The sequence below is a fragment of the Theropithecus gelada genome, chromosome 4 (assembly GCF_003255815.1).
Source record: "Theropithecus gelada isolate Dixy chromosome 4, Tgel_1.0, whole genome shotgun sequence".
Taxonomy (NCBI): Eukaryota; Metazoa; Chordata; class Mammalia; order Primates; family Cercopithecidae; genus Theropithecus; species Theropithecus gelada.
The window spans coordinates 33,823,058-33,849,058 of NC_037671.1; the positions used below are offsets into that span (position 1 = coordinate 33,823,058).

The 26,001-nt window shown below is 44.5% G+C and overlaps 1 protein-coding gene across 6 annotated transcripts in view; it reads right to left on the minus strand.

Annotated features, from left to right (window-relative positions):
- LOC112622407 (class I histocompatibility antigen, Gogo-B*0101 alpha chain-like) overlaps positions 1 to 24,999 on the minus strand; it is a 46,516-nt gene extending 21,517 nt beyond the window's left edge. The window contains exons 1-8 of one of the 6 annotated variants that reach the window (XM_025382034.1): positions 24,911 to 24,999; positions 24,512 to 24,781; positions 23,991 to 24,266; positions 23,135 to 23,410; positions 22,914 to 23,030; positions 21,458 to 21,490; positions 21,324 to 21,351; positions 21,049 to 21,139 (exon numbers count right to left, since the gene is read on the minus strand). In XM_025382034.1, coding sequence (XP_025237819.1) covers positions 21,049 to 21,139; positions 21,324 to 21,351; positions 21,458 to 21,490; positions 22,914 to 23,030; positions 23,135 to 23,410; positions 23,991 to 24,266; positions 24,512 to 24,781; positions 24,911 to 24,974 — 1,155 coding nt within the window. In that variant the 5' untranslated portion in view covers positions 24,975 to 24,999. Of the gene's footprint in view, positions 1 to 21,048; positions 21,140 to 21,303; positions 21,600 to 21,739; positions 21,775 to 22,575; positions 22,583 to 22,895; positions 23,031 to 23,134; positions 23,411 to 23,990; positions 24,267 to 24,511; positions 24,782 to 24,910 lie in introns of those variants that run through there. The other 5 variants (XM_025382036.1, XM_025382035.1, XM_025382038.1 and 2 more) reach the window with 5 other exon arrangements.
- Positions 25,000 to 26,001: the final 1,002 nt, after the last annotated feature.

The window sequence follows — 26,001 nt, forward strand, 5'->3', positions numbered from 1 at the left end:
GGACTCTCATGGGAATGAGGAGAATGTCAGGGTGGAAGGGAGCCCTGGAGATGAGTTTCCAGGCAGAGGAGCAGCTATACTGAGGCTCTGTAGTGTGGACACCCGGGCGTACTGTATAAACGATGCCATGGAGGCCTCAGCTTGGCCCCATTGCACAGCCACATCTGGGTAAACTGGGAGGTCACTGGAGAGGGTCTTGCCAATGACAGGGATTTTTCTTTTTCTTTTTTTTCTTTTTGGACAGAATTTCGCTCTTGTTGCCCAGGCTTGACTGCAATGGCGTGATCTCGGCCCACTGCAACCTCCATCTCCCAGGTTCAAGCGATTCTCCTGTCTCAGCCTCCCGAGTAGCTGGGATTACAGGTGTCCACCACTGTGCCTGGCTAATTTTTTGTCTTTTTAGTACAGACGGGGTTTCACCATGTTGGCCAGGCTGGTCTTGAACTCCTGACCTCAAGTGATCCACCTGCCTCGGCCTCCCAAAGTGCTGGGATTACAGGCGTGAGCCACCACGCCTGGCCCCAAGAGGGGTTTTTCACGTAACATGCTTTGAAAAGATTCTTCAAAACATTCCAAAGGTATTACAGGGAAAATTTCCTCCCCCATGTCCTCTGCCAGAAATGAGCACGTTGCCAAGTCTCATGCATCCTTCCTGGAAAGTAGTTACGCACGTGTTATTGTTGTTACATGAAGGAGGAGCACTGGAAAGAAAGGAGTAGAAGAAAATGCTTCTTCTCTTCGGTTTTCCGCAGTGTTGTCATGAAGGGCTGGAGAGAGGGTTTGCAGGGAGGAGACAGAAACCTCAGGGACGGCACAAGGCTCCAGAGCTTCCCTCTCCTCTCATCGTTGTGGAGTCCCTTGCTGCCCAGAGGCTCCTTCACCCCCACTGATGCTCAGCCCCGGGTCAGCCATCTCTGCCTGACTTACAGCCCACTCCTCTCTTCTGCTCAGAGAATCTGAGAGCAGCGCGGCGGCGCCCCCCGTGTGGCCACAGGGCTAAGGATGGTGGCCCTGAGCTCCCACCTCACCTGCTCAGCCAAGACCTCCTCTGTGTCTCCCTGGGCTCCAGGCAGCAGGACAGGGGTCTGAACACAAGAGGGCGCGCCTACCCTATGTCAGGGTTGGGATCAGCCGTGTCTGTGTGGTTCTATTCATGAACGCTTTATTGTATTCCATTGATTTATGCCTATTTTATGCCAATATCACACTGCTTTTTGTTACTAGATGTTTATAGTAAATCTTGAAATCACCCAATAGCATCCTCCAAATTTCTTCTTTTAAAGATTATTTTGGCTATTCAGTTATTTGTATTTCCATAGAAATGGTAGATTCAGCTTGCCATTTCTTTAAACATTTCTTTTAAAGCTCACCAGTGTTTTAATTGATATTACACTTAATGTAATAGCTCAATTTTGGAGAATTAATAACATCGGAGATTCCAGTTCTTGAATGCACTATCTCTGTTTATATCGATCTTCTTTACTTTCTGTTGGTGGTGCCATGTAGAACTTAGTGTACAAATCATACACACTATTAAAACATTGATGCCTAGACATGGTATTACTTTAATCATTGTTTTATAAGTGGATTTTTAAATTTTTCATCATTCTGATTTTACATTACTTGTAGATACATTACTTTTGTAGAGGAGTTGTATCCTACAATTTTGATAAATTCACTTATTACTTCTAGAAGTTGTATTTGCCTTAGGATTTTCCACTTGCATAATATTGTCACCTGCAAACTAGGACATTTTACTTCTCTTTCATTTGTAAGTCTTTCATTTCTTTTTCTTGGCTTAATGCTCCGGCCAGGACCTCCAGGACAATATCTTTGCCGTTTTCCTGATCTTAGGTAGAGAGTAATCAATTTTCATTATAAAATATAATGTGAGTTGTAGGTTTTACATGGAAGCCCTTGATCAGATTGAAGAACCTGCCTACAATTCCTATTTACTGATACATTTTATCACAAGTGAGTGTTGCATTCTATTCTTTATTAATTTATTTTTTTAACTTTTAGGTTCTGTGGTACATGTGCAGGCTTGTTATGTATTTAAATTCCATGTCATAGGGGTTTGGTGTACAGATTAATTTATCATGTGGGTTACAAGCATGGTACTTGATAGGATGTTTTTTAATCCTTGCTCTTCTCCCATCCTCGACCCTCCAGCAGGCCCTGGTGTTTACTGTTTCCTTCTTTTGAGTCCATGTGTACTCACTGTTGAGCTCCCACTTATCAGCGAGAACTCATGGCATTTGGTTTTCTGTTCCTGTGATAGTTCTCAGAATAATGACCTGTAGCTCCATCCATGTTCCTGCAAAGGACATGACCTTGTCCTTTTTTATGGCTGCATAGTATTCCATGGTGTCTGTGTACCACCTTTTCCTTATCTAGTCTACCATTGATGGGTTTTTAAGTTGATTCCATCTTTGTTATTCTGAATAGCACTGCAGTGAACATACATGTGCATGTGTCTTTATGGTAGAATGATTTATATTCCTTTGGGAATAGACCCAGTAAAGGGATTGCTGGGTCAAATGGTAGTTCTCTTTGAAAAATTGCCAAACTATTTTCCATAATGGCTCAACTAATTAATTTGCATTCCCACTAGCAGTGTATAAGAGTTCCCTGCTCCCTGCAACCTTGCCAGCGTCTGTAATTTTTTGACTTTTTAATAATATCCATTCGTCTGGTGTGAGATGGTATCTCATTGTGGTTTAGATTCATATTTCTCTAATGATTAGTGATGTCGATCATTTTTTCATATCATTATTGGCCATGTGTATGACTTCTTTTGAAAAATATCTGTTCATGTCCTTTGCCTACTTTTTAATGGGGTTGTTTTCTGCTTGTTAATTTGTTTAAATTCCTCATAGGTTCTGGATAATTAGGCCTTTGTCAGATGCATAGTTTGTAATATTTTCTCCCATTCTGTAGGCTGACTGTTTATTCTGTTGATAGTTTATTTGGCTGTGCAGAATCTCTTTTATTAGATTCCATTTGTCAATGTTTGTTTTTGTTGCACTTAACTTCTGGCGTCTTCTTTTGATACCTTTTAAACATGTTTTTTAAATTCTTTTTTTCCTTTTATTTTAGTTTCAGGGTACTTGCCAACAGCTGACGCAGCATAGCAGGGAGCAGGTGCTTTGGCTGGTGTGGGGATACCGCCGGGAGAGGGGCTGTGGTGTTCTTTTGCAATGCTGGCGCCAGCAGTAGTGGTGGCTTGGCGGGGGTGCAGTTGCTGCTGTCTGTTCTTGCACTGGCACAGGCGGCTGTAACAGCCAGGAAGATTGCTTGAACCTGAGAGGTCGAGGCTGCAATTAGCTATGATTGTGCCATTGCACTCAGCCTTGGTGACAGAGTGAGACCCTGTTTCAAAAAAAAAATTATTTATTTTATTTATCTATCTATCTATCTATTTATTTATTTATTTAGAGACAGAGTCTCACTTTGTCGCCCAGGCTGGAGTGCAGTGGCGTGATCTTGGCTCACTGCAACCTCCGCCTCCTTGGTTCAAGAGATTCTCCTGCCTCATCCTCCTGAGTAGCTGGGATTACAGGCGCCGACCACCAGGCGCGGCTAATTTAGTATTTTTAGTAGAGACGGGGTTTCGCCATGTTGGCCAGGCTGGTCCTAAACTCCTGATGTCAAGTAATCTCCCCACCTTGGGCACCCAAAGTGCTGGGATTACAGGCGTGAGCCACAGCACCCAGACTGTTTTTTACTATATTGATTGAGTTGTATTATTTAATTTGCAGATGTTAAATCAAACTTACTTCTCCATATAAAACCAGTCTGGCATGACATATTGTTCTTTTTATGTTTATTTGAATTTGATAATTTTTGCATAGATTTTTGGGTCTGGGTTCAAGATAAATACTTGTTTGTGGTTCTTTTTTCTTGTGATTTTGTTGTCTGGGTTTTCTCTTCTTTTTTCTTAATCTTAGTAATATTGGCCTCATAGAGTTGAAAATGGTTGCCTCCTTTAATTTCAAAAATGATGTGTTTAAAATTGATGTTATATGTTCCATACAATTCATCAGTGAAGTCTTCTGGACCTAGAGTTTCCTCTATGGGAAGGAATTCAATTACACATTCAATTTCTACAATTTATACATAGCTGGCCATATTTTCTGTTTCTTCTTGGGTCAGTTTTCATGAGTTTTCTCTCTCAAGGAAATTGTTCATTTGGTTGTCAAACTTACTGGCATGAAATTAGTAATATTTCTTTTCAGGACCTGAAGACTGTGCACTGATGTTCTTTTCTTCCTGATATTGTTAATTTGGGTCTTTATGTCTTGATCAATCTAGCTAGGGGTTTATAAAATTTACTGATTATTTTCCCATATAACCAACTTTTGGATTTATTAATTTTATTTATCTTTCTGATTCATTGACTTCAGTTTCATTATTATTTCCTTCCTCTGCATGCTTTGGTTCACTTTGTTCCTGTTTGTTTTTTTATGGCAGAAGCTAAGTTACTAATTTGAGACCTTTCTTCTTTTCTGATACAGGAAAGTAAAGATACCAAATTTTCTCTAGTACTACAGCTACATTCCATACATTTTGATTTATTGTACTTTCATATCCTTCAGTTTAGAAGACGTCCTAATTTCTCTTGTGATTTCTTCATTGACAAAATTGTCGATCAGAATTGTGATGTTTAATTTCCAGATACTTGGTATTTTTTATGATCATGTATCTTAGTCCATTTGGGCTGTTGAAACAGAACACTGTAGTCTGTGTGGCTTATAAACAACAGAAATCTATTTCTCACAATTCTCACAATTCCAGAGCCTGGGAAGTCCAAGGTCAAGACAATGGCAGAGAGAGTGTGTGATGAAGGGTGCGTCCTGATTCACAGATGGTGTCTTTTCTTGGTGTCCTTACATGGTGGAAGGAGCAAAGGAATTCAATGAGGTCCTTTTTATAAGGGGACTAATCTCACTAATAAGGGCTCTGCCCTCAGGACTTAATCACCTCCTAAAGGCCCCACCTCCAAACACCATCACATTAGGGATTAGGTTTCAATATGTGAATTTAGGGGATGACAAAAACATTCAGTCCACAGGGTCATCTTATTGTTACTGATTTCTAATGTGTTTCCATATGGTCAGAAAATATATCTTGTATGATTTCAATATTTTCAAATGTATTGTTTTATGGCCTGAAATACAGTTTCTCTTGGTAAATGTCTCATTCACACTTGAGATCATATGTATTTTTTCATTGACGTTCATATGTATATAAGTCAATAAAGTCTGCGAGGCTAATGCTTTTTGGTTTTCTAGGTATTTGTTGGAATTTTTTATAGTTTTTAAATGTATTGCTAAAGAGAAACTTTTAACATATCTAATCATGCTCATGCAATTCTTCATTTCTATCTCTGTAATTTTGTCAATTTTTTTCATGAACTCTGAAGTTATGCAATTGGGCCCATTTCGGATTGCATGTCTTTTTGTTGAATTGACACTTTTGTTATGAAGCGTCTCCTTTTTTTAATCTCTGGTAATACATTTCATTTGAAAGTCTCTTTTTTACTGGTAGTACTATAACTCTTTCAACCTCCTTAAGTTTACTGTTTGCATGACATTGCTTTTTGCATCCACTTTCATTTGACTTGGACTTATGTGTGCCTGCAATAGTGTGTTTCACAGTGCTAAATTGGACAATTTATAAAGAAAAGAGGTTTAATAAGCTCAGCATTCCACATGGCGGTGGAGGAGCTCCCAGGAAAGTTACAATCATGGCAGAAGGTGAAGGGGAAGCAAGGCACATCTTACAGGGCAGCAGGAGGGGGTGGGAGGAGGTGCCACACTCTTAACCAATCAGATCTTGTGAGAACTCACTATCATGAGACCAGCAAGTGGGAAATCACCCCCCATGAACAGTACTACAGTCTATGAGGTCCTGGTCACACCAAAGCTCTTCCCCAAAACGAGCTGCCTCTTACTGCCATCAGGAACCCCAGGAGCTGGACATGGGATTCTTTGCCATTTCTGAGGAGGAGCTGGAGAGGTCCCAGAGCATATATACCTTGATCCAATTGGAACCACAGTGGAGTCAGGCAGAACTTGGCATTGGGCAGGGTAATATGTTTGTTTTAATTTGCTGGGGCTGCCATAACAAAGTTGGGTGACTTAAACAACAGAAATTCATTGTCTCACAGTTCTGGAGGCTGGACATTCAAGGTCACGGTGTTGGCAGTGCTGGTTTCTTCTGAGGCTTCTTCCCTTGGTTTGTAGATGTGTTCTCTCTGTGTCTTCACATGGTCACTCCTCTGTATCTTCTCTTTTTATGAGGACACTAGTCACATTGAATTAGGGCACATTCACATGACCTCATTTTACCTTAATGAATTCCTTAAAGACCGCTCCAAACGCAGTCACTTTCTCAGGTACTGGGGGGTTAGGACATCAACATGCCAATTTTGGGGGGTACAATTTAGCCCATAACAGTCTAGATTATCCTTGAGATTGCATTTTCTAAACAATAAAATAGAGTAAATCTCTTTAGCTTGATTCTGTCTCTTGATACTCTGAAATTTTGTTCTTGCAGCGAGAACAAAAAAAAAAAGAAGAGCCAAAAGTTAGTGTCACCCAGAAGGTGAGCCCTCCCTAACTCTGGCTACCCCAAGACCCAGGGCTGTGTCATTCCTGAAAGTCTTGCTCCATTCTAGTGATTCTGGTTCCAGCTTTTCAACTGGAAAGAGGATTTTCTCCCAGGGGAACAACTTCTCCTGCTGCGCAGGCTATTTTCATTATATTTGGAGGACAAAAAAAGTTGATATAATAAAAAGAACATATTCATCAACTTTTTGTGGTAATCATTTTTATATCCTTATGAATACCCCACATTGTGATGAAACATTAGCCAGCAGACCAAGTAGACCAGGCTGGCAGACTGGAAACCTAAACTGTAGTTGCTACTGTCATCTTCAGGGAGAATTTTTTCTTCTCTTGGAAGCCTCACATTTTCCCCAAAGGTCTTCAACTGACTCAAAAAGCCTCACCCACATTTCTAAGGCTAATTTCCTTTTCATAAAATCAACTAAGGCTGGGTGTGGTGGCTCATGCCTATAATCCCAGAACTTTGGGAAGCCAAGGCGGGTGGATCACTGAGGTCAGGAGTTTGAGACCAGACTGACCAACATGGTGAAACCCCATCTCTACTAAAAATACAAAATTAGCTGGGCGTGGTGCTGGGCCTCTGTAATCCCAGCTACTCGGGAAGCTGAGGCAGGAGAATCTATTGAACCCGGGTGGCAGAGGTTGCGGTGAGCCAAGATCACTCCATTGTACTCCAGCCTGAGTGACAGAGCAAGACTCCATATAAAAAAAAAAAATCTACTGACATCAGATTGTAACCACAACTGCAAAACACCGTCATAGCAACATCTAAATTAATGTTTGCTTAAATAACTAGGTACCATGGTTTAGTCAAATTGACACATAAGACCAACCATCCCAGCCCATGCTTGTGAACTCACACCCATAAATGTTTTCTCAAACCATACTTAGTCTCTAAATAAAAACAATTATAAAGTTGTACTTTTGCCAAAGATGATACAACTATCTTGCATCCAACTAAAAACACACTAACCCTTTCCGCAGAAAAAGATTCAAACTGAATGCATGATATGTACTCTTCTCTTTGATGTACTGTAACCTAAATACCATGTTTAAAAAAAACTTAAACCATCATTAATGAAAGGGAATTATTAGTAGTACATCTTATGTTTTATTATTAGATGATAAAGAAAAGATGAAAACAAAGGTATTTGCTTAATACATGTATGGGTACATACACACAGACATTAATATCTTTATGAAAACATAAGGAAGTAATGCTCATAACATTTACCGTCTTTAGTTCTGTAACTGGTCACATGGTTACAGCTGGTTATTTATTTATTTACTGATTTATTTGAGACAGTTTATTGTTCTGTTGCCTAGGCTGGAGTGCAGTGGCATTACCTCGGCTCACTGCAACCTCCACCTCCCGGGCACAAGTGATCCTCCTATCTCAACGTCCTAAGTAGCTGGGACTACAAGCACACCTCCAAGTTTGACTAATTTGTTGTATTTATTTTCAGTAGAGATGGAGTTTCAGCATGTTGCCCAGGTTGGTCTCACATTCCTAGACTTAAGCAACCCACCTGCCTCAGCCTCCCGAAGTGCTGGAATTACAGGCATGAGCCACCATGCTGGCCACAACTCGTATTTATAAATAGCTTTTTTCACTAACCGTCTCATATTCCCATTGCCTTCAGCAAGTCCCTCAGCTCATCAGGTTTCTTTTCCTGCTTGGGTGACTCAAACATTCATTTCTGCAAGAGAATGGGTCATTAGAAGTCCTACCTGACTTGGGTTGTTGCAGTTTTTATTGACTTTAATTATAGGGCAGAGTATTACTAAGAGATGCTCTAAAAGATCTCCTGTGTTAGAAACATAGTCTTATTTGCTGCCATTGTGTGGTAGCAGACCAATTTCCCCCTGAGGACCGAGACCAGTCACCCCAGACAGAGTAATAACTCTTTCCTTTGTCTGTTGATTCAGAAGCATGAGCAGCTGAAGGGGCCGGGTGGCTGTCTTAGCTTCCAGCTCAGTGGAATCATTTCTGTGTCTCCTGAGGGAGCATTCCTCCCTTTGGAAAACCTTTAGACCCTCAGGACATAAGGTTGTGAGAACAGGAAGCAAAGATATTGCAAGTGGATCTCCATGGGTAATAGTGAATCGTGCGACTCCCATATCTATTTGGTAATTTCTGGACACATGGATCTTGGCTATGAGATGAACACCACCACATAATGGATGCAGATTCAGAGCATGTACAACTTCTGGGGAACGCTGCCAAAAACCCACAAATTATTGCCACCTTGCTGACCCTGTAACTGCATGATGAAAAGGTCACATTGCCCTTCTGTAAAACCAGCTGCTTCAGGATGATGGAGAGCACAGTAAGACCTGTGAATTTCATGAGCATGGGCCCATTGCAGCATTTAATTTTCTGTGAAGTGAATTGCTTGATCGCGAGCAATGCTGTGTGCGACACTATATGGCAGATATGGCATTCTGAAGTCCAGGAATATTGTTTTGCCAGAAGCACTGCTTGCAGGGAAGATAAATTTGTATCCAGAGAAAATGTCTGTTCCAGGAGGAACAAACCCCTGCTCCTTTCACAATGGTAAGTGTTCAATGTAATCAACCTGCACCAGTAACTGGTTAATCACCTCCAGGAATGGCGTCATATCGGAGACTCAGTGTAGGTTTCTGCTGATGGCAGATTTGGTACATATCCAGCAGTGGTTGTAGCCAGGTTGGCTTTGGTGAGTAGAAATCTATGTTACTGAGCCCAGGCATCATCTCCACCCATACCACCACAGCCATTTTGTTCATGAGTCCACTAAGCAAAGAGGATGAGAGGTATACAAAGAATGAGTCTTCCCATCCACTTTATCAAAACCTCTCCTGCTGAGGTCACCTTGTGGAAATTAGTCACATGAGAGACAGATATGTGCACATTTAGAAAGGTGTATCCACATGCCTTATACTGAGAATCCCTTTCCAACTATTTTCCAATCATGTTCTTTAAAATTCTCTGACCATCCATCCAAGCCATTGGCCATAGCCTATGAATCCATATACAGTCATGTCTGTGTTCATTTCTCTTTTCAAGCAAAATTAATAATCAGCTACACTACTCAAAGTTCTGTCTACTAGAAACATCTCCCTTCAATACAGTTCTTCAGGCATGTCTCAGAAGGGATGCCTGCATACCATACAGAACTATTTATACACAGACCTTCATTTTCCCTTCCTGAGTCAATAATTATAAGGAACTCCCCTATGAGGCCATAGGTACAGGCCAGAAGAGAAAAGGTAACATAGCAGAACTGGGAGCCATGAGCATTTGGGCCATTTCCTGGTGTCGTGTACTTGTGCCTTCAGGGCTTCCTTCAACTTGATCTCCTGTATACCAATTCCATTAGCTGATGGAGTGCTGCTGTGCACCCTCAACACTATGGATTGTGGGTCAGATAACACCCAATTAATGACAGGTAGCTCAGATCATATGGTCATTTGGTGGCCTGTAATGAATCATTCAGTCTCTACTAAGGCCTAGCTGCAAGCCAAAAGCTTTTCTCAAAAGGAGAGTGGTTATCTGCAGAAGGTGGCAGGGCTTTGCTCATGGCTTTTAGTCCTGCCACTTTACCTTTTCTCCCCTAGCCTGCACCTAAAGTTATTCCCTGTGATTCACTCACAGGAGGCTGCCAAAGGCTCCACGTAGTTCTTTATCTGCCTCTGACAATTCAGTCTCTGTTGGATCTGCTGGATCATATCATGCAAGTGGCAGAGTAACTTGCACAGCATCCTGGACCTGATGCAGAGCCCTCTTATATTCTGGGCCCCACTCAAAACTAGCAGCTTTTCAGGTCAGTCAGTAAATGGGCTAGAGTAGCACACCCAAATGAGGAATATGCTGCCTCCAAAACCAAAGTGAAGTAGGTGTTGTGCCTGCTTTTTGGATGTAGGTAGAGCCAGATGCAACAAGTTATCCTTCACCTTAGAAGGACTATCTTAACGGCCCCCATCACTGGACCCCTAAGAAATTTCACTGTGGGGGTGGAGGAGGGCTCCTGATTTTTATCAGATGAATTTCCATACTCTGAAACCCAAATTTATTTTTAATAAGTCTAGAGGAGTTACTTCTTCTTACTTACTAGATCCAGTCGGCATAATGTCATCCATGGAAGGGGTCAGTGCAGGGTCTTCTGGATGGGAAAGGTGATCAAGTTTCTTGCAGACTAAATTATAATATAGGGCTCGAGAATTGATGTATCCCTGCAGTAGGACAGTGTATGTGTATTACTGGTCTTGGCAGTTGAAAGTAACTGTTTCTTGCGCTCTTTCATAGTGGATCTCGGGGAAAAAACAGTTGCCCTATCAATAGCTGCATACCAGGTAACAGGAGAAGTCTTATTTGTTCAAGTAATAAAACCACATCTGGCACAGTGGCTGCAATTAAGGTCACAATCTAGTTAAATTTACAGTTATCAATCAACGTCTTTAAGATACATTTGTTTTCCACACTGATCAAATAAATGAGTTGAATGGGCATCTGGTGGGAATTGTTTTCCCTGCATATTTTAAATTTTTGATCATTGTACTAATCCCTGCACTCCCTCCAGAAATGCAGTATTGCATGTGGTTTACTATTTTTCTAAATAGAGACAGTTCTACTGCATTCCACTTATCCATTTTTGCCTTATGAGCCCTCACTCCTTAGGTCAAGGTCCTGGGGGAGTGGCCAAGATGGCCAACTAAAAGAACCTAGGGTGTATGGCTCTCATGGAGAGGAACAAAGGGGCAAGTAAATGCAGTACCTTCAACTGAAACATCCAAGTACTTTCACTGGGTTTAATCAAGGAAACAACTCAACCCATGGAGCTTTAGATACTCTAGGTTTCTAGCTTCCTGGCAAAGTAACTGCAACTGTGGCAAAGTGGGAGGTCAGACGCCCATAAATACCCATAGGAAACAGGCTGAATCCACAGGGCCAAACAGTAGTGTTCTGCAGGCCCCATTTCCACGTCGCTTCACAGGATAAGATCAATTGACTTGGAATTCCAGCCACTAGTTGCAGTGTTGCGCCTAACTGGAACAGAGCTCCCCAGGGAGGGGTGGGCCTCCAACTTTGTTGTTTGGGTGACCATGCCATTCCAGCCTTCAAGCTTCACAGTGTCCGAGGCAACCAGGGGTCAAAGTGGAGCCCCAACACACCATAGCTGCTCTACAAAAAACATGGCCAGAATATGTTTTAAAACAGGTCTCCAATGCTATTCCTCCTGACTGGGCAAAACTTCCCAACCAGGGTCTCCAGCACCTCCTACAGGTATGTTCGGACTGGCAACAGCCCTCTACTTCCCTGAGACACAGCTCTTAGAGGAAGGGGCAGACTGCCGTCTTTGCTGTTACATAACCTTCACTGGTGATACCTCCAGGTACTGGAAAATTTGAGGCAACGAGAAACTGGAGGAGGCCCCCAGCAAACTGCTGCAGCCCTACAGAAAAACGGCCAGACTGTTAAAAAAGAAAACAAAAGAAGAGAAAAACAGAACCCATTCAAAGTTCAGCAGCCTCAAAGACTGAAGGTAGATAAGCCCACAAAGGTAAAAAAGAATCAGCACAAAAATGCTGAAAACTAAAAAGCCAGCAAGGGTTCAGAACCAGGCTAAGGCTGAGACGGCTGAAACAACAGAAGTAGAATTCAGAATATGGATAGGAATAAAGTTCACTATGCTAAAGAAGCACACTGTAATCCAATGCAAGGAAGCTAAAAATCATGATAAAACATTGCTGGAGTGAATGACAAAATAGCCAGTATAAAGAAGAATGTAAACAACATGATAGGGCTGAAAAACACACTACAGGAATTTCATAGTGTAGTCACCAGTATTAACAGCAGAATAGAGCAAATGGAGAAAAGAATCTCGGTGCTTGAAGACTGGCTTTCTGAAATAATACAGGAAGACAATAATAGAGAAAAAATAATGAAAAGTAATGAACAAAACCTCCCAGAAACATGGGATTATGTAAAGAAACTGAATCTACAAATGATTGGTGTACCTGAAAGAGATGCGGAGAATGGAACCAATTTGGAAAACATTTCAGGATATTATCCATGAAAACTTCCCCAACCTAGTTAGACAGGCGAACATTCAAATTCAGAAATGCAGAGGACCCCAGTAATTTATTCCATGAGAAGATCATCCCCAAGACATATAGTCATCAAATTCTCCAAGGTTGTAATGAAAGAAGCAAGTCTGCAAAGTAACCAGCTAACGACATGATGACAGGATGAAATCCATACATATCAATGCTAACTTTAAATGTAAATGCGCTAAATGCCCCATTTAAAAGACACAGAGTGGCAAGCTGGATAAAGAACCAAGACCTATCAGTATGCAGTCTTCAATGCACCCATCTCACATGCAATAACACACATTGGGTCAAAATAAAGGAATGGAGGAAAATTTATCAAGCAAATGGAAAGCAGAAAAAAGCCAGAGTTGCAATCCTACTTCCTGACAAAACAGACTTTAAGCCAACAAAGATCTAAACAGACAAAGAAGGGAATTACATAATGGTAAAGGGTTCAGTTCAACATGGAGATCTAACTATCCTAAATATATATGCATCTAATACAGGAGCACACAGATTCATAAGGCACATTCTTAGAGACCTTCAAAGAGACGTAGAATCTCACACAATAATAATGGGAGACTTTAATTTCCCTACTGACAATATTAGACAGATCATCAAGAGAGAAAATTAACAAAGATATTCAGGATCTGAACTCAGCCCTGGATTAAGTGGAACTAATAGATGTCTATAGAACTCTCCACACCAAAACAACAGAATATACATTTTTCTCATTGCCACATGCCACTTACTCTAAAACTGATTACACAATTAAAACACTCCTCAGCAAATGCAAAAGAACTGAAATCATAACAAACAGTCTCTCAGACCACAGTGCAATCAAATTCGAAATCAAGAATAAGAAATTCACTCCAACCATACAATTGTATAAAAGTTGGATAACCTGTTCTTGAGTGACTTTTGGGTAAATAATGAAATTAGGGCAGAAATCAAGAAGTTCTTCGAAACTAATGAGAACAAAGATACAGTGTACCAGAATCTCTGGGAAACAGCTAAGGCAGTGTTGCGAGGGAAATTTATAGCCATAAATACCCACATCAAAAAGTTAGAAAGATCTCATGTCAACGACCTACAATCACAACTAAGGGAACTTGAGAACGAAGAGCAAACACATCCCAAAGCTAGCAGGGAACAAGAAATAACCAAAAACATTAACAAATTTTCTTCTGAAGGACACAGAGACATGAAAAATCATTCAAAAGATCAGTGAAGTCAGGAGGCTTTTAAAAAATAATAATAATAAAATATATAGACCACAAGCTAGACTAACAAAGAAGAAAAGAGAGAAAATTCAAATAAACACAATCAGAAACAATAAGAACATTACCACTGACCCCACAGAAATACAGGTAACCACCAGAAAATATTATGAACACCTCCATGCACGTAAACACAAAAATCTAGAAGACAAGGATCAATTCCTGGACACATACACCACCCCCACGATTGAACCAGGAAGAAATTGAATCCCTGAACAAATAATGAGTTCTGAACTTGAGTCAGTAATAAGCAGCCTACAAACCACCAAAAAACCCCACGACCAGATGATTGACAGGTGAGTTCTATTAAATGTACAAAGAAGAGATGGTACGATTCTTACTGAAACTATTCTCAAAAAATGAGGAGGAGAAAGTCCTCCCTAACTTCTTCTATTAGGGCAGCATCATCCTGATACCAAAATGTGGCAGAGATACAACAACAACAGAAAAGAAAACTTCAGGCCAATATTCTTGATGAACAGTGACACAAAAATCTTCAACACAACGCTGGCAAACCTAATCCAGCAGCACATCAGAAAGCTTATCCACCACAATCAAGTAGGCTTCATCCCCAGGATGCAAGGTTGGTTCAACATATGCAAACCAATAAATGGATTCATCACATAAAGAGAACTAAAGGCAAAAACCACGTGATTATCTCAGTAGATGCAGAAAAAGCTTTTGAGAAAATTCAACATCTATTCTTGTTAAAAAAAAAAAAAACTCTCAGATCACGAGGTCAGGAGTTCAAGACCATCCTGGCCAACATGGTGAAACCCAGTCTCTACTAAAAAAAAATACAAAAAAAAAGCTGCATGTGATGGTGTGATGGTGGGTGCCTGTAATCCCAGCTACTCAGGAAGCTGAGGCAGGAAAATCGTTTGAACCCAGGAGGCAGAGGTTGCAGTGAGCCGAGAGCACACCACAGCACTCCAGCCCAGGTGACAGAGCGACACTCCGTCTCAAAAAAGCCTAAACAAAACAAAACAAAAACCACTAAGTAAACTAGGTATTGAAGGAACATACCTCAAAATAGTAAAAGCCATCTATGGCAAACCCACAGCCAACATCATACTGAATGGGCAAAAGCTTCCCCTTTGAAAGCTGAAACAAGACAAGGATGCCTTCTCTCACCACTCCTATTCAATGTAGTATTGGAAGTTCTGGCCAGGATAATCAGGCAAGTGAAATAAATAAATGATATTCATATAGAAGGAGAGGAAATCAAACTATTCCTGTTTGCAGATGGCATGATTGGATATCTAGAAAAATCCATAGTCTCAGCCCAAAAATTTCTTAAGCTGATAAACAACATCAGCAAAGTCTCAGGACACAAAAAACAATGTGCAAAATTTCTAGCATTTCTACACACCAACAACAGGTAAGCTGAGAGCCAAATCAGTAATGAACTCCCATTCACAACTGCCACAAAAAGAATAAAATACGTAGGAATATAGCTAACTTGGGAGGTAAAAGATCTCTACAAGGGAAACTACAAACCGCTGTCCAAAGAAATCAGAGATAATGCAAACAAATGGAAAATTTTCCTATGCTTATGGATAGGAAAAATCAACATCGTGGAAATGGCCACACTGCCCAAAACAATGTATAGATTCAATGATATTCCTATCAAACTATCATTGACATTCTTCACAGAACTAGAAAAAATAATTTAAAAATTCACATGGAACTAAAAAAGAGCCTGAATAGCCAAGGCAATCCTAGGCAAGAGGAACAAAGCTGTAGGTATTATGGTACCAGATTTCAACTATACTTCAGGTCTACAGTAACCAGAACAGCATGGTACTGGTACAAAAGCAGTCACATAAACAAATGGAACAGAATAGAGAACCCAGAAATAAGACCACATACCTACAACTGTTATCTTTGACAAACCTGACAAAAACATGAAATGGGGAAAGAATTCCCTATTTATAAATGGTGCTGGGATAACTGGCTAGCCATATGCAGAAGATTTAAACTGAACCCCTTCCTTACACCATATACAGAAATCACCTCAACATGGATTAAAGACTTAAATGTAAAACCCAAAACTATAAAAACCCTGGAAGACAACCTAGGCAATACCACTCAGGACATAGGCATGGGCAATGATTTTATAACAAAGATGCCGAAAGCAAGTGCACCAAAGCAAAAATTGACAAATAGGATCTAATTAAACTAAAGAGCTTCTGCACAGCAAAAGAAATTATCAACAGAGTAAACAGACAGCCTACAGAATGAGGGGAAATTTTTTGCAAATTATGAATCCAACAAAGATCTAATATCTAGCATCTATAAGGAACTTAAATTCATAAGAAAAAACAAACTAACTCCATTAAAAAGAGAGCAAACAGTATGAATAGACACTTCTGAAAAGAAGACATACATGCAGCCAACAAACATATGAAAAAAAGCTCAACATCACTCATCATTAGAGAAATGCAAATCAAAACCACAATGAGATACCATTTCACACCAGGCAGAATGGTGATTATTAAAAAGTCAAAAAATAACAGATGTTGGCAAGGTTGTGGAGAAAAAGGAACACTTGTACACTTTTGGTGAGACTGTAAATTAGATCAGCCATTGTGCGGTGATTTCTCAAAGGCCTTAAGACAGAAGTACCATTATACCCAAAAGAATATAAATCATTCTATTGTAAAGACATAGACACATATGTTCATTGCAGCAACATTCACAATAGAAAAGACACGGAATCAACTTAAATGTCCATCCATGATAGACTGGATAAAGGCAATGTGATAGATACATACCATGTAATACTATGCAGCCAGTAAAAGGAACAAGATCATGTCCTTTGCAAAGACATGGATGGAGCTGGAAGCCATTATCCTTAGCAAACTAATGCAGGAACAGAAAACCAAATACTGCATGTTCTCACTTATAAGTGGAAGCTAAATAGCTAAATGTATCTGTCTAGTTGCCAAACTTTCCCTTGGTGTATATTTCTAGTATTTTTCCATTGTGGCCAGAGAAGATATTTGATATGATTTCAATTTTTGAATATTTGTTGAGACTTGTTTTGTGGCTTAACATAGGCTCTCTCCTGGAAAATGTTCCACATGTTCATGAAAAGAGTGTATATTCTGTAGTGTTAAATAAAGTGCTCTGTAAATATCTGTTATCTTTATTTGGTCTAAAGTTCAGTTTAAATCCAATGTTTCTTTCTTGATTTTCTGTGTAGATGATCAGTCTCATGCTGAGGTTGGGATGTTGAAGTCTCCTCTCTGATTATATTGCAGTCTATCTCTCTTGTTACATGTAGTAATTTTACAGGATGCTCTTTGTTAGAAAAGGAAATGATTTGGGGGCTGCATTTCATTTTTAAAAACCTTACTGAGGACTTCTATACCATCACTATCTGCGGAAATAATTTCTTCTCAACTCCTATATCACTGCCAGACTCTGAGCCAGAAAGAGGTGACACAGAGGCTGGGACTGTGCAGAATGTATTTCAGTAGAAGTAGTTGAATGGGAGTAGTGATGTCCAGTTTCCAGGTGCAGCAGTGACATCTGTCCTGGCCTCGGGGTCCAGTGTCCAGCACCAGGGTGTCAGAGGTGTGAGCAGTGGCGTCTGTGCTCAGCAGCAGGGGCAGTTGTTCCCAGGAGGGACCTGATCCAGGGTGGGCTGTGGATTCTGTTCCTGGATGTGTAGTTTCCACGCTGGTTCTGTGGCCTTCCCTGTAAGGTCAGCCAAGAGAAAGGATGAGAAGGAAACCCAAGGTCAGACGAGGAAGTTTGTTAACCTGCCGGCTGCTCCACCACAGACAGAGGAGGCAGCACCAAGCTTACAGAATGAGGGGTTTATATGGAGGAGGGGAGTGAGGGAGGTCTTTGGTATGGCCACCTCCTGGGGTTGTTTGCTGGTTAATTTTGCCATATATCACTTTGTGACATTTATTACGTTTATTACAGGAGGGTTTAGGTACAGTTTATTTATGCTTCGCACGACCTCCCCCTGTGCAGTCTGGATGGTTTGTATTTAGGGTTTGCTTATTGCAGGAAAGTGTGATAAGTGAAGTCTGCTGGCTTCACCGCTGCACCTAGATAAGGGCTTAGAAATGTAAAGAGGCTTGGGGGAAGGAGAAGAGTCGCAGAGCATTAGGGGGAGGGGTGGGCAGCTCAGAGAGGTTTTGGGGCAGTGTCCACAGTACCAAGAAGCTTTTTGGGGCAGTTTGTCCCTAACATTCCCCACAATAAAATTAGCCCCCAATACCACGTATACTACTTCATGTGTAAATTAGAGAACTGGTTTCCATAGTTTGCTCCAAGAAGTGAGTGAGAAATGAGTCTGTGGGCGGGTGTCAGAGAGCGGCATTCAGGGGGTTCTTTGTGCGAGAGCCACATCCTGAATTGTGTACCTGGCCTCTACCTCATGGTGGAGAGAACAACAGGGAATATCACATCTCATAACTGATGATACATATCCTCCCTTTTCTTTTGCAAGAAAAATCCTCTTTTAAACAAGATTTGAAAACCCACCCCACCCACCCACCCTGGCCACTCTCTGATCTCTGGTCTCAGTGGTTCCCAATCTGGCTGAGCAACAGGATTGCTGGTGGGGCTTAGAAAATACGCAGGCCATTTCCCAGAATGTCTGTCTCAGAGTATTACGCACAAGACCAAGGAATCACTTATATAACAAGGGTTATAGGTGAGACTGATGCTCAGGCATGTGGGATCCTGGTGTTCTTGATCTGGAGACCAGCAGCATGAGCTCCAGCCTTGTTATAAATCAAGAATCTCTTGCTCGACTCCAGACTTCCTGGATCTCAGCACCACATCCAGGTGATCCCTGTGGACATGAGCATTCCTTATCTAAGTGTTCTCTAGACCTGTGGTCAGAAGTGTGCAGTCTGCTCTGGGTGTGGTCTGCTCTGATCCCTTAGAACTGGAGGTCCAGGGTTCAGTCCTTGCCCTCATTCTTTTCCAGTCAACCACTCCCTTGGTGCTTCATCCATCCTTGAGATTTTAAGTATTGTTTATATGGTGTGACCTACTAAATCTATTTCTCCAGCCCAGTCTACTTCTCCTTTCTGCTAAACTCTGGAATTGTCTGTCTAAATTCCACCCCAGCTCCCCCACCTGCATTCCTAGTAGACATCTCCTCTATTGAGTGCCTGTGATGCCCCCTCCTCAGTACGATCCTGCCAGAGTCTCCCCATCTCCACTGACAGCAGCTCCATCCTTCTACTCACTCATTTTACAATGACGGGTGTACTTGATTCATCTTTCTCACACCACAGATACAATCCATTGGCAAATGCTGTAACTCCACCTTCAAATGCATCCAGGATACCTTCACGTCCCACTATTTCCCCTGCTCACACCCCAGTCAAGGTCACTGACATCTCCAGCCTGGAATACTGCACTCGCTTCCTACTGTTTTCCCTTCTGCCTCCCTCATCCCTCGCCTCTCAATTCCATTCTCAGAACAGCAGTCAGAGATCCTTTTAAAAGAGAAGTCACATCATGTCCCGCTTCTGCTCAAAACTGTCCTCTACCTCTCCATCTCACTCAGAGCAGAGGTCAGATGCCTCCCCACTCCCTGCTGGCCCACCTGCTCTGACCACACCTCTGACCTCATCCCAGTTTCTCTCTGTCCGGCCCTCCTGGCCTCCTTGCTCTTCTGGGAACAGAGACACCTTCCTGCCCCAGTACATTTGAACCGGAGGATCCTCTGCCTGGAAAGAACTTCCGCAGACATCCTCGTGGACAACTCCTCATGTCCCTCAACTCTTTCCTCAAAGGTCACCTTTGCAACAAGTCACACAAAGACCACCCAGCACAACAGCCCCCTTCCCTGTCCCCACTGCCCACACCCTGGATCACCTGCCTCACAGCACTTACCACCTTCTAGCACTTTCTTTCCTTGCTCTGGTTATCGGGTATCTATCATCTGCATCTTCCCACTGGAACACATGCTCCACAAGGTCAGAGATTTTTCTCATTTTACTTCAGTGATGTTCCCCAGATGCAGAACCACTCTGTCCTGTGTCTGTCAGAAACAAAGGTCAGTTGAATGAATGATCACTGTAGAGCACCTCCCTATTCTAAAGGCAGTATCTTTATTATTAACATAGCCTCAGGCCAAATGCTGTTTTGTGGCAGCTACAGCACAAGGTCCCCTCACATTGACACTGAGGCCGCCTGTGCTTTTCTCAACAGTGCTGCTTGTGGTCCTCCCTCCACCATCCTTCCTCCCACACCAACCCCCTCTCCCCACCTGCACACTGCAGCACACAATCAGGTTCTCTCTTCAGGAAAGAACAGTCCTTGATGATGGGTCCAATTTCACAAACAAATATAAATCTAAATTAGATTATGCTTTAGATTCATGAGTTGATATTGGAGCCAGCACCAAGATCACTGGAACGAGGGCAGGGAGAGAGGGCAGGAGATCAGAGCAGAAGGGGAGCCCTAGAAGGAGGGCAGGAGCTGAATGGGTCTGAAAACTTGTCTCAGAAAGCACAGAGACTCCTGTGTGCAGGAGTCGCCCTGGGCGATGTGTGAGCCTCTGTGGTCACAGTTCTGCTGGACAAGTTTCCACTGAAGGGACAAGAACAATGGAACAGTGAAGGTCACCGAGCTGAGGACTGACCACATAAAGCCCCTGATGGACTGAACAGCAACTGGACACAGGCCCCATCCACACTTGGCTCCTCACAGCCTTCTCCACCCCCACCTGAAACAAACTCAGCACAACTAACACGGATTCTGGAAGGTTCTCAGGTCTTTATTTCCTCTCTCAAATTCTAGGAATTGACTATTTAATTAACCCATCAACCTCTCATGGAAAATATTTGAGAAAATAAATTTCTATTCAGATTCTCATTTTCAGTAGGGAAGTAAGAGGTTGCAGCTCTGTGTACCATGAAGCTGAGACAGACATGGAGACATCCAGTCCCAACTCTCTGGAACAGGAAGGGTAACTGGGGAGGGAACACAGGTCAGCGTGGGGACACGGGTCACGGTGGACACGGGGGTGGGCAGTCTCTCCACCTCCTCACATTATGCTAATAGAGATGCAGACACATTCAGATGCCTTTGCCAGATGCTCTTGAAGTCACAAAGGAAAGGCCTGAAGAAATCTTGCATCTCAGTCTCACACAAGGCAGCTGTCTCAGTCTACAGAAAACAATCGTCATAAACAAATTCAAGTCAGTCATGGTAAGTGATGACACTCTGAACAGTGCCCCACACACTCGAAACGTCCCAATCAAAGAAGCCCCATAACCCAGTCCTTTCCCCTTTGCCCCACCCCCACCCACTTCAGACCCCAAGAATCTCACCTTTACAATCCCTGAGAGACACATCAGAGCCCTGGGCACTGTCGCTGGCTGGGGTAGAACAAAAACAGCATCTGGTCAGAGCCCGCAGGAGACATGGGACAGGAGGAATTATGGGGTGGGTGAGCTCCTCCACACTCCCACCCCCACCACTTACACACAGCCTGAGAGTAGCTCCCTCCTTTTCCACCTGTGGGAAGAAAATGTTCTGTGAGGGGACAAGGAGGAGGCAGGGACACGAGACCTTAGAGGAAGGAACCTCCTAGTCTTGTACCTGAGAGAAGTTTTCGGAACTATGACTACAGACCCAGGGCAGAATCAGGAAATACCAGGAAAGCAGGGGTGGGTGCTGGACCAACGGCCCTCCTAAGGCCTGTCCTTAGCAGGGACCTTCCCCTGACTCATGAATGCTGGAATCTGGACCCCAACACCACAACCATCAAGGTGATACATTGTCCTTCATTGTCACATGTGCTTCACAAAAGAGTAAGTGCCGGCACACAGGCCCCAGGCTGGGATGGCCCATGTGTGGATGCTGCTTCCCAATAATTGTGGGGAAAAGAAAGAAAGATCAGCCTGTTACTGTGTCTATATAGAAAGAAGTAGACATAAGAGACTCCATTTTGTTCTGTATTTGAGATGCTGTTAATCTGTGACCCTATCCCCAACCTTGTCCTTGCAAGAGACATGTGCTATGGTGATTCAAGGTTTAAAGGATTTTGGACTGTGCAGGGTGTGCTTTGTTAAACAAGTGCCTGAAGGCAGCTTGCTGGTTAAAAGTCATCATCATTCTCTTAATCTCAAGTACCCAGGGATACGCACACTGCCAAAGGTCACAGGGACCTCTGCCTAGGAAAGCTAGGTATTGTCCAAGGTTTCTTCCCATGTGATAGTCTGAAATGTGGCCTCGTGGGAAGGGAAAGACCTGATCGTCCCCCAGCCTGACACCCGTGAAGGGTCTGTGCTGAGGAGGACTAGTACAAGAGAAAAGAAGGCCTCTTGGTGGTTGTTGGCAGTTGAGATAGAGAAAAGCATCTGTCTCCTGCCCGTCCCTGGGCAATGGAACATCTCGGTATAAAACCCCATCCTATGTTCTGTTTACTGAGAAAGGAGAAAACCGCCTTAGGGCAAAAGGCGGGATTTGCTAGCGCAATGCTGCTCTTTATGCACTAAAAAGGTTTATGGAGATGTTTTCATACGCATATCAAGGCACAGCACTTTTCCTTAAACTTATTCATGTCACAGAGAACTTTATTCATATGTCTTACTGCTGACTTTCTCCCTACAATGATCCTATTCTCCTGCCATTTCCTTTTCTTTAAGATGGCAAAGATAATTATCAATAAATACCAAGGGAACTCAGAGACCGGTGCCGATGTGGGTCCTCTGTATGCTGAGCGCCGGTCCCCTGGGTCCACTTTTTCTTTCTCTATACTTTGTCTCTGTGTCTCATTTCTTTTCTCAAGTCTCTCCTTCCACCTAACGAGAAACGCCCACAGGTGTGGAGGGGCAGGCCACCCCTTCACTAATGAGGCGGAGCACACTTCTACCTGGGGCTTGAAACCCCCAGTGGGACAAGAAAATCCAGACTCCACCCCTCACCCCTTCCCTACCTGAGCTCTTCCTCCTCCACAACACAGCAGCGACCACAGCTCCAGTGACCAAAAAGGCTAGGACAGCCAGGCCAGCAACGAAGCCCACGATGGGGATGGTGGACTGGGAACATGGCTCTGGGAAAGGAGGGGAAGGTGAGGGGTCCTGACCCTGCTGAAGGGCTCCAGAAGGGCTCCCGCTTTCCCTGAGGAGAGACGTGATCCTTCAACCCACTCCTTACCCCATCTCAGGGTGAGGGGCTCCAGCAGTCCCTTGTGCTGCACATGGCACGTGTATCTCTGCTCTTCTCCAGAAGACACCACCACAGCTGCCCACTTCTGGAAGGTTCCATCCCCTGCGGGCCTGGTCTCCACAAGCTGGGTGTCTTCAGTTTGGTCCTCCCCATCCCGCTGCCACATCAGTGTGATCTCCGCAGGGTAGAAGCCCAGGGCCCAGCACCTCAGGGTGGCCTCATGGTCAGAGACGGGGTGGTGGGTCACGTGTGTCTTTGGGGGATCTGATGGGAAGAGTCAGAAAATTCAGGGGCTTTGCATCTCTCATGGGACACCCCAGGAGCACGAATGTGACCATCCTGAGAATGGACAGGACACCTGGGGTGGGGGAGGGAGCACAGAAGCCAGACACCAGCCTGGACACAGGCATCTGGGAAAATCTCCTATTCCTTGGAGAGTTCTAGTCTCTGAGGGAGGAACAGGGACTTCTGGTCCTGACCTGAGTGGAGGCCAATGGACTCAGAAAAGCTGGAATCAGACCTTCAGACACATTGAGTGTGAGGCAGAGAACAAGGCCTGAGAGGAAAAAGTCACAAAGCCCAAGGCTGCTGCAGGAGTCAAAGGGGAACCCTGATCAGTATTCTAGGAACTGTCTTCCCCTCCATGTCCTCAGAGACGTCATCCCTTAATTGTCCTAGAGAGCAGAGGGGGCCCTCAGAGGAAATCAGGGAAACTCATGCCATTCTTCATTCAACAGAGGGCGACATTCTAGCGCTGATCCCATTTTCCTCCCCTCCTCATGGGAGGCCATCCGGGGAGATCTATCGGAGACGGGGAAGTCTCCCCACAGCCCCTGCAGGGTACCCGCGCGCTGCAGCGTCTCCTTCCCGTTCTCCAGGTATCTGCGGAGCCACTCCAGGCACTCGCCCTCCAGGTAGACGCTCCACTCCTCCGCCTCACCGCACGCCTCCCACTTGCGCTGGGTGATCTGAGCCGCAGTGTCCGCTGCGGTCCAGGAGCGCAGGTCCTCGTTCAGGGCGATGTAATCCTTGCCATCGTAGGCGTGCTGGTTATATCCGCGGAGGAGGCGCCCGTCGGGCCCCAGGTCGCAGCCAAACACCCTCTGGATGGTGTGAGACCCTGGCCCCGCCCCCGCGGTCAGCCCCGCCCACCGAGCCCCGCCCCGCCCCGACCAACCCGCGGGGATTTTGGCCTCAAATGAAAATGAAACCGGGTAAAGGCGCCTGGGGCTCTCTCAGGTCAAGGGTCTGGGCGGGTCCCGCGGCCTTGGGGCGGATCTCGGACCCAGGGACTCGGGGCGACCCGGGTCGTCCGTGGGGGATGGGGAGGGGTCATGACCTGCGCCCGGCTCCAGGGTCGCTCACCGGCCTCGCTCTGGTTGTAGTAGCGGAGCAGGGTCCGCAGGTTCTCTCGGTGAGTCTGTGCGTGGCCCTCGGCCTTCCGCGTCTCCCGGTCCCAATACTCCGGCCCCTCCTGCTCCACCCACTGCGCCCGCGGCTCCATCCTCGGACCCGCGGCGTCGCTGTCGAACCGCAGGAACTGCGTGTCGTCCACGTAGCCCACGGAGATGAAGCGGGGCTCCCCGCGGCCGGGCCGGGACACGGAGGTGCTGAAATACCTCAAGGAGTGCGAGCCTGGGGGCGAGGAGAGGCTGAGACCCGCCCGACCCTCCTCCCCGCGCGGCTCCCCGGGTCCTGCGCCCCCGCCTGCGGTCCCCTCGCTCCTCCCCGCAGAGGCCATTTCCTTCCCGACCCCGCACTCACCGGCCCAGGTCTCGGTCAGGGCCAGGGCCCCTGAGAGCAGCAGGAGGACGGTTCCGGGCATCATGACCCGCACCCTGTGCGTCTGAGGAGACTCTGAGCCCGGGTGGGTGCGTGGAGACTTTAGAACTGGAACCGGGGCGACGTTGATTGCCTTCCCTAGAAACCCGACCCCCGATGGGAGTGGGAACTGGGGACGAGTCACGGGTATCCTGGAAGAAGGACCCGACACAGATTGGGAGAAGTGAAACTCAGGGGAGTGGGGAATCATCAACCCAGCGCCTCCCCAATGCAGACAAGGCTCTGGGAGCCTGAGACCCTGACAGCCACACCCGGGACCTGCGACTTCGTCCTGATCCCTCTCCTACACCAAGCCTCTTTGTCCCCCTGTCTGCCCAAGTCCTGGACAAGTATCTGTCTGTGGAAATCAGGGAGAGACCCCGAGGCTGCACCCAGCCCCTTCCCCTTCACTACTACTTCTGAAATCCCCGACCCTGAACTGGGATCCCTGCCTGCCATTCCTTACCTCTCCCCTTGGACCTTTGTACAGGGAAACTCACCACAGGGAACTTCATGCCGGAGTGAGCTCGCCCTGGGAATGGAGGTGTGGAGACAAGGGTTTTCTCTCTAAACCTGGTGAAGTTTTGTCTGAAGGCACCACGTAGAGATTCTCATAGAGACCAGTTTCCTTTTTGTTTATTAATACAGTAGGTAGCACAATATTGGTAATCCCTGAATGATTAGAATTCCAATCTGTTAGAGACCTGTGTCAAAACAGCATTACAATTAAACTCTCAAAGCTCCTAACTTTTACTTTCCCAGACTATGGATCTGTGACTCTGGTTTGTTGCATTTAAAATTATCTTCATTCCCTAGCCCGAGTTTCCCTGCATGAGTCCAGAACATCTCCTGAATACAAAGAAGGTTTGCTAGTGTCTATTTTAACCGGGAGCCTGGAGTCATCACCTCAAAGTCGCGAGTGCTCCATGCAGTCCCAATGCTCTTCACGGACGCTCAAGCACTGCCTGTTTTCGTGAACTCTGCACATCTAAGCAGTGTGCATATTTTATCTGGACACTTGGTATTTTTGTAAC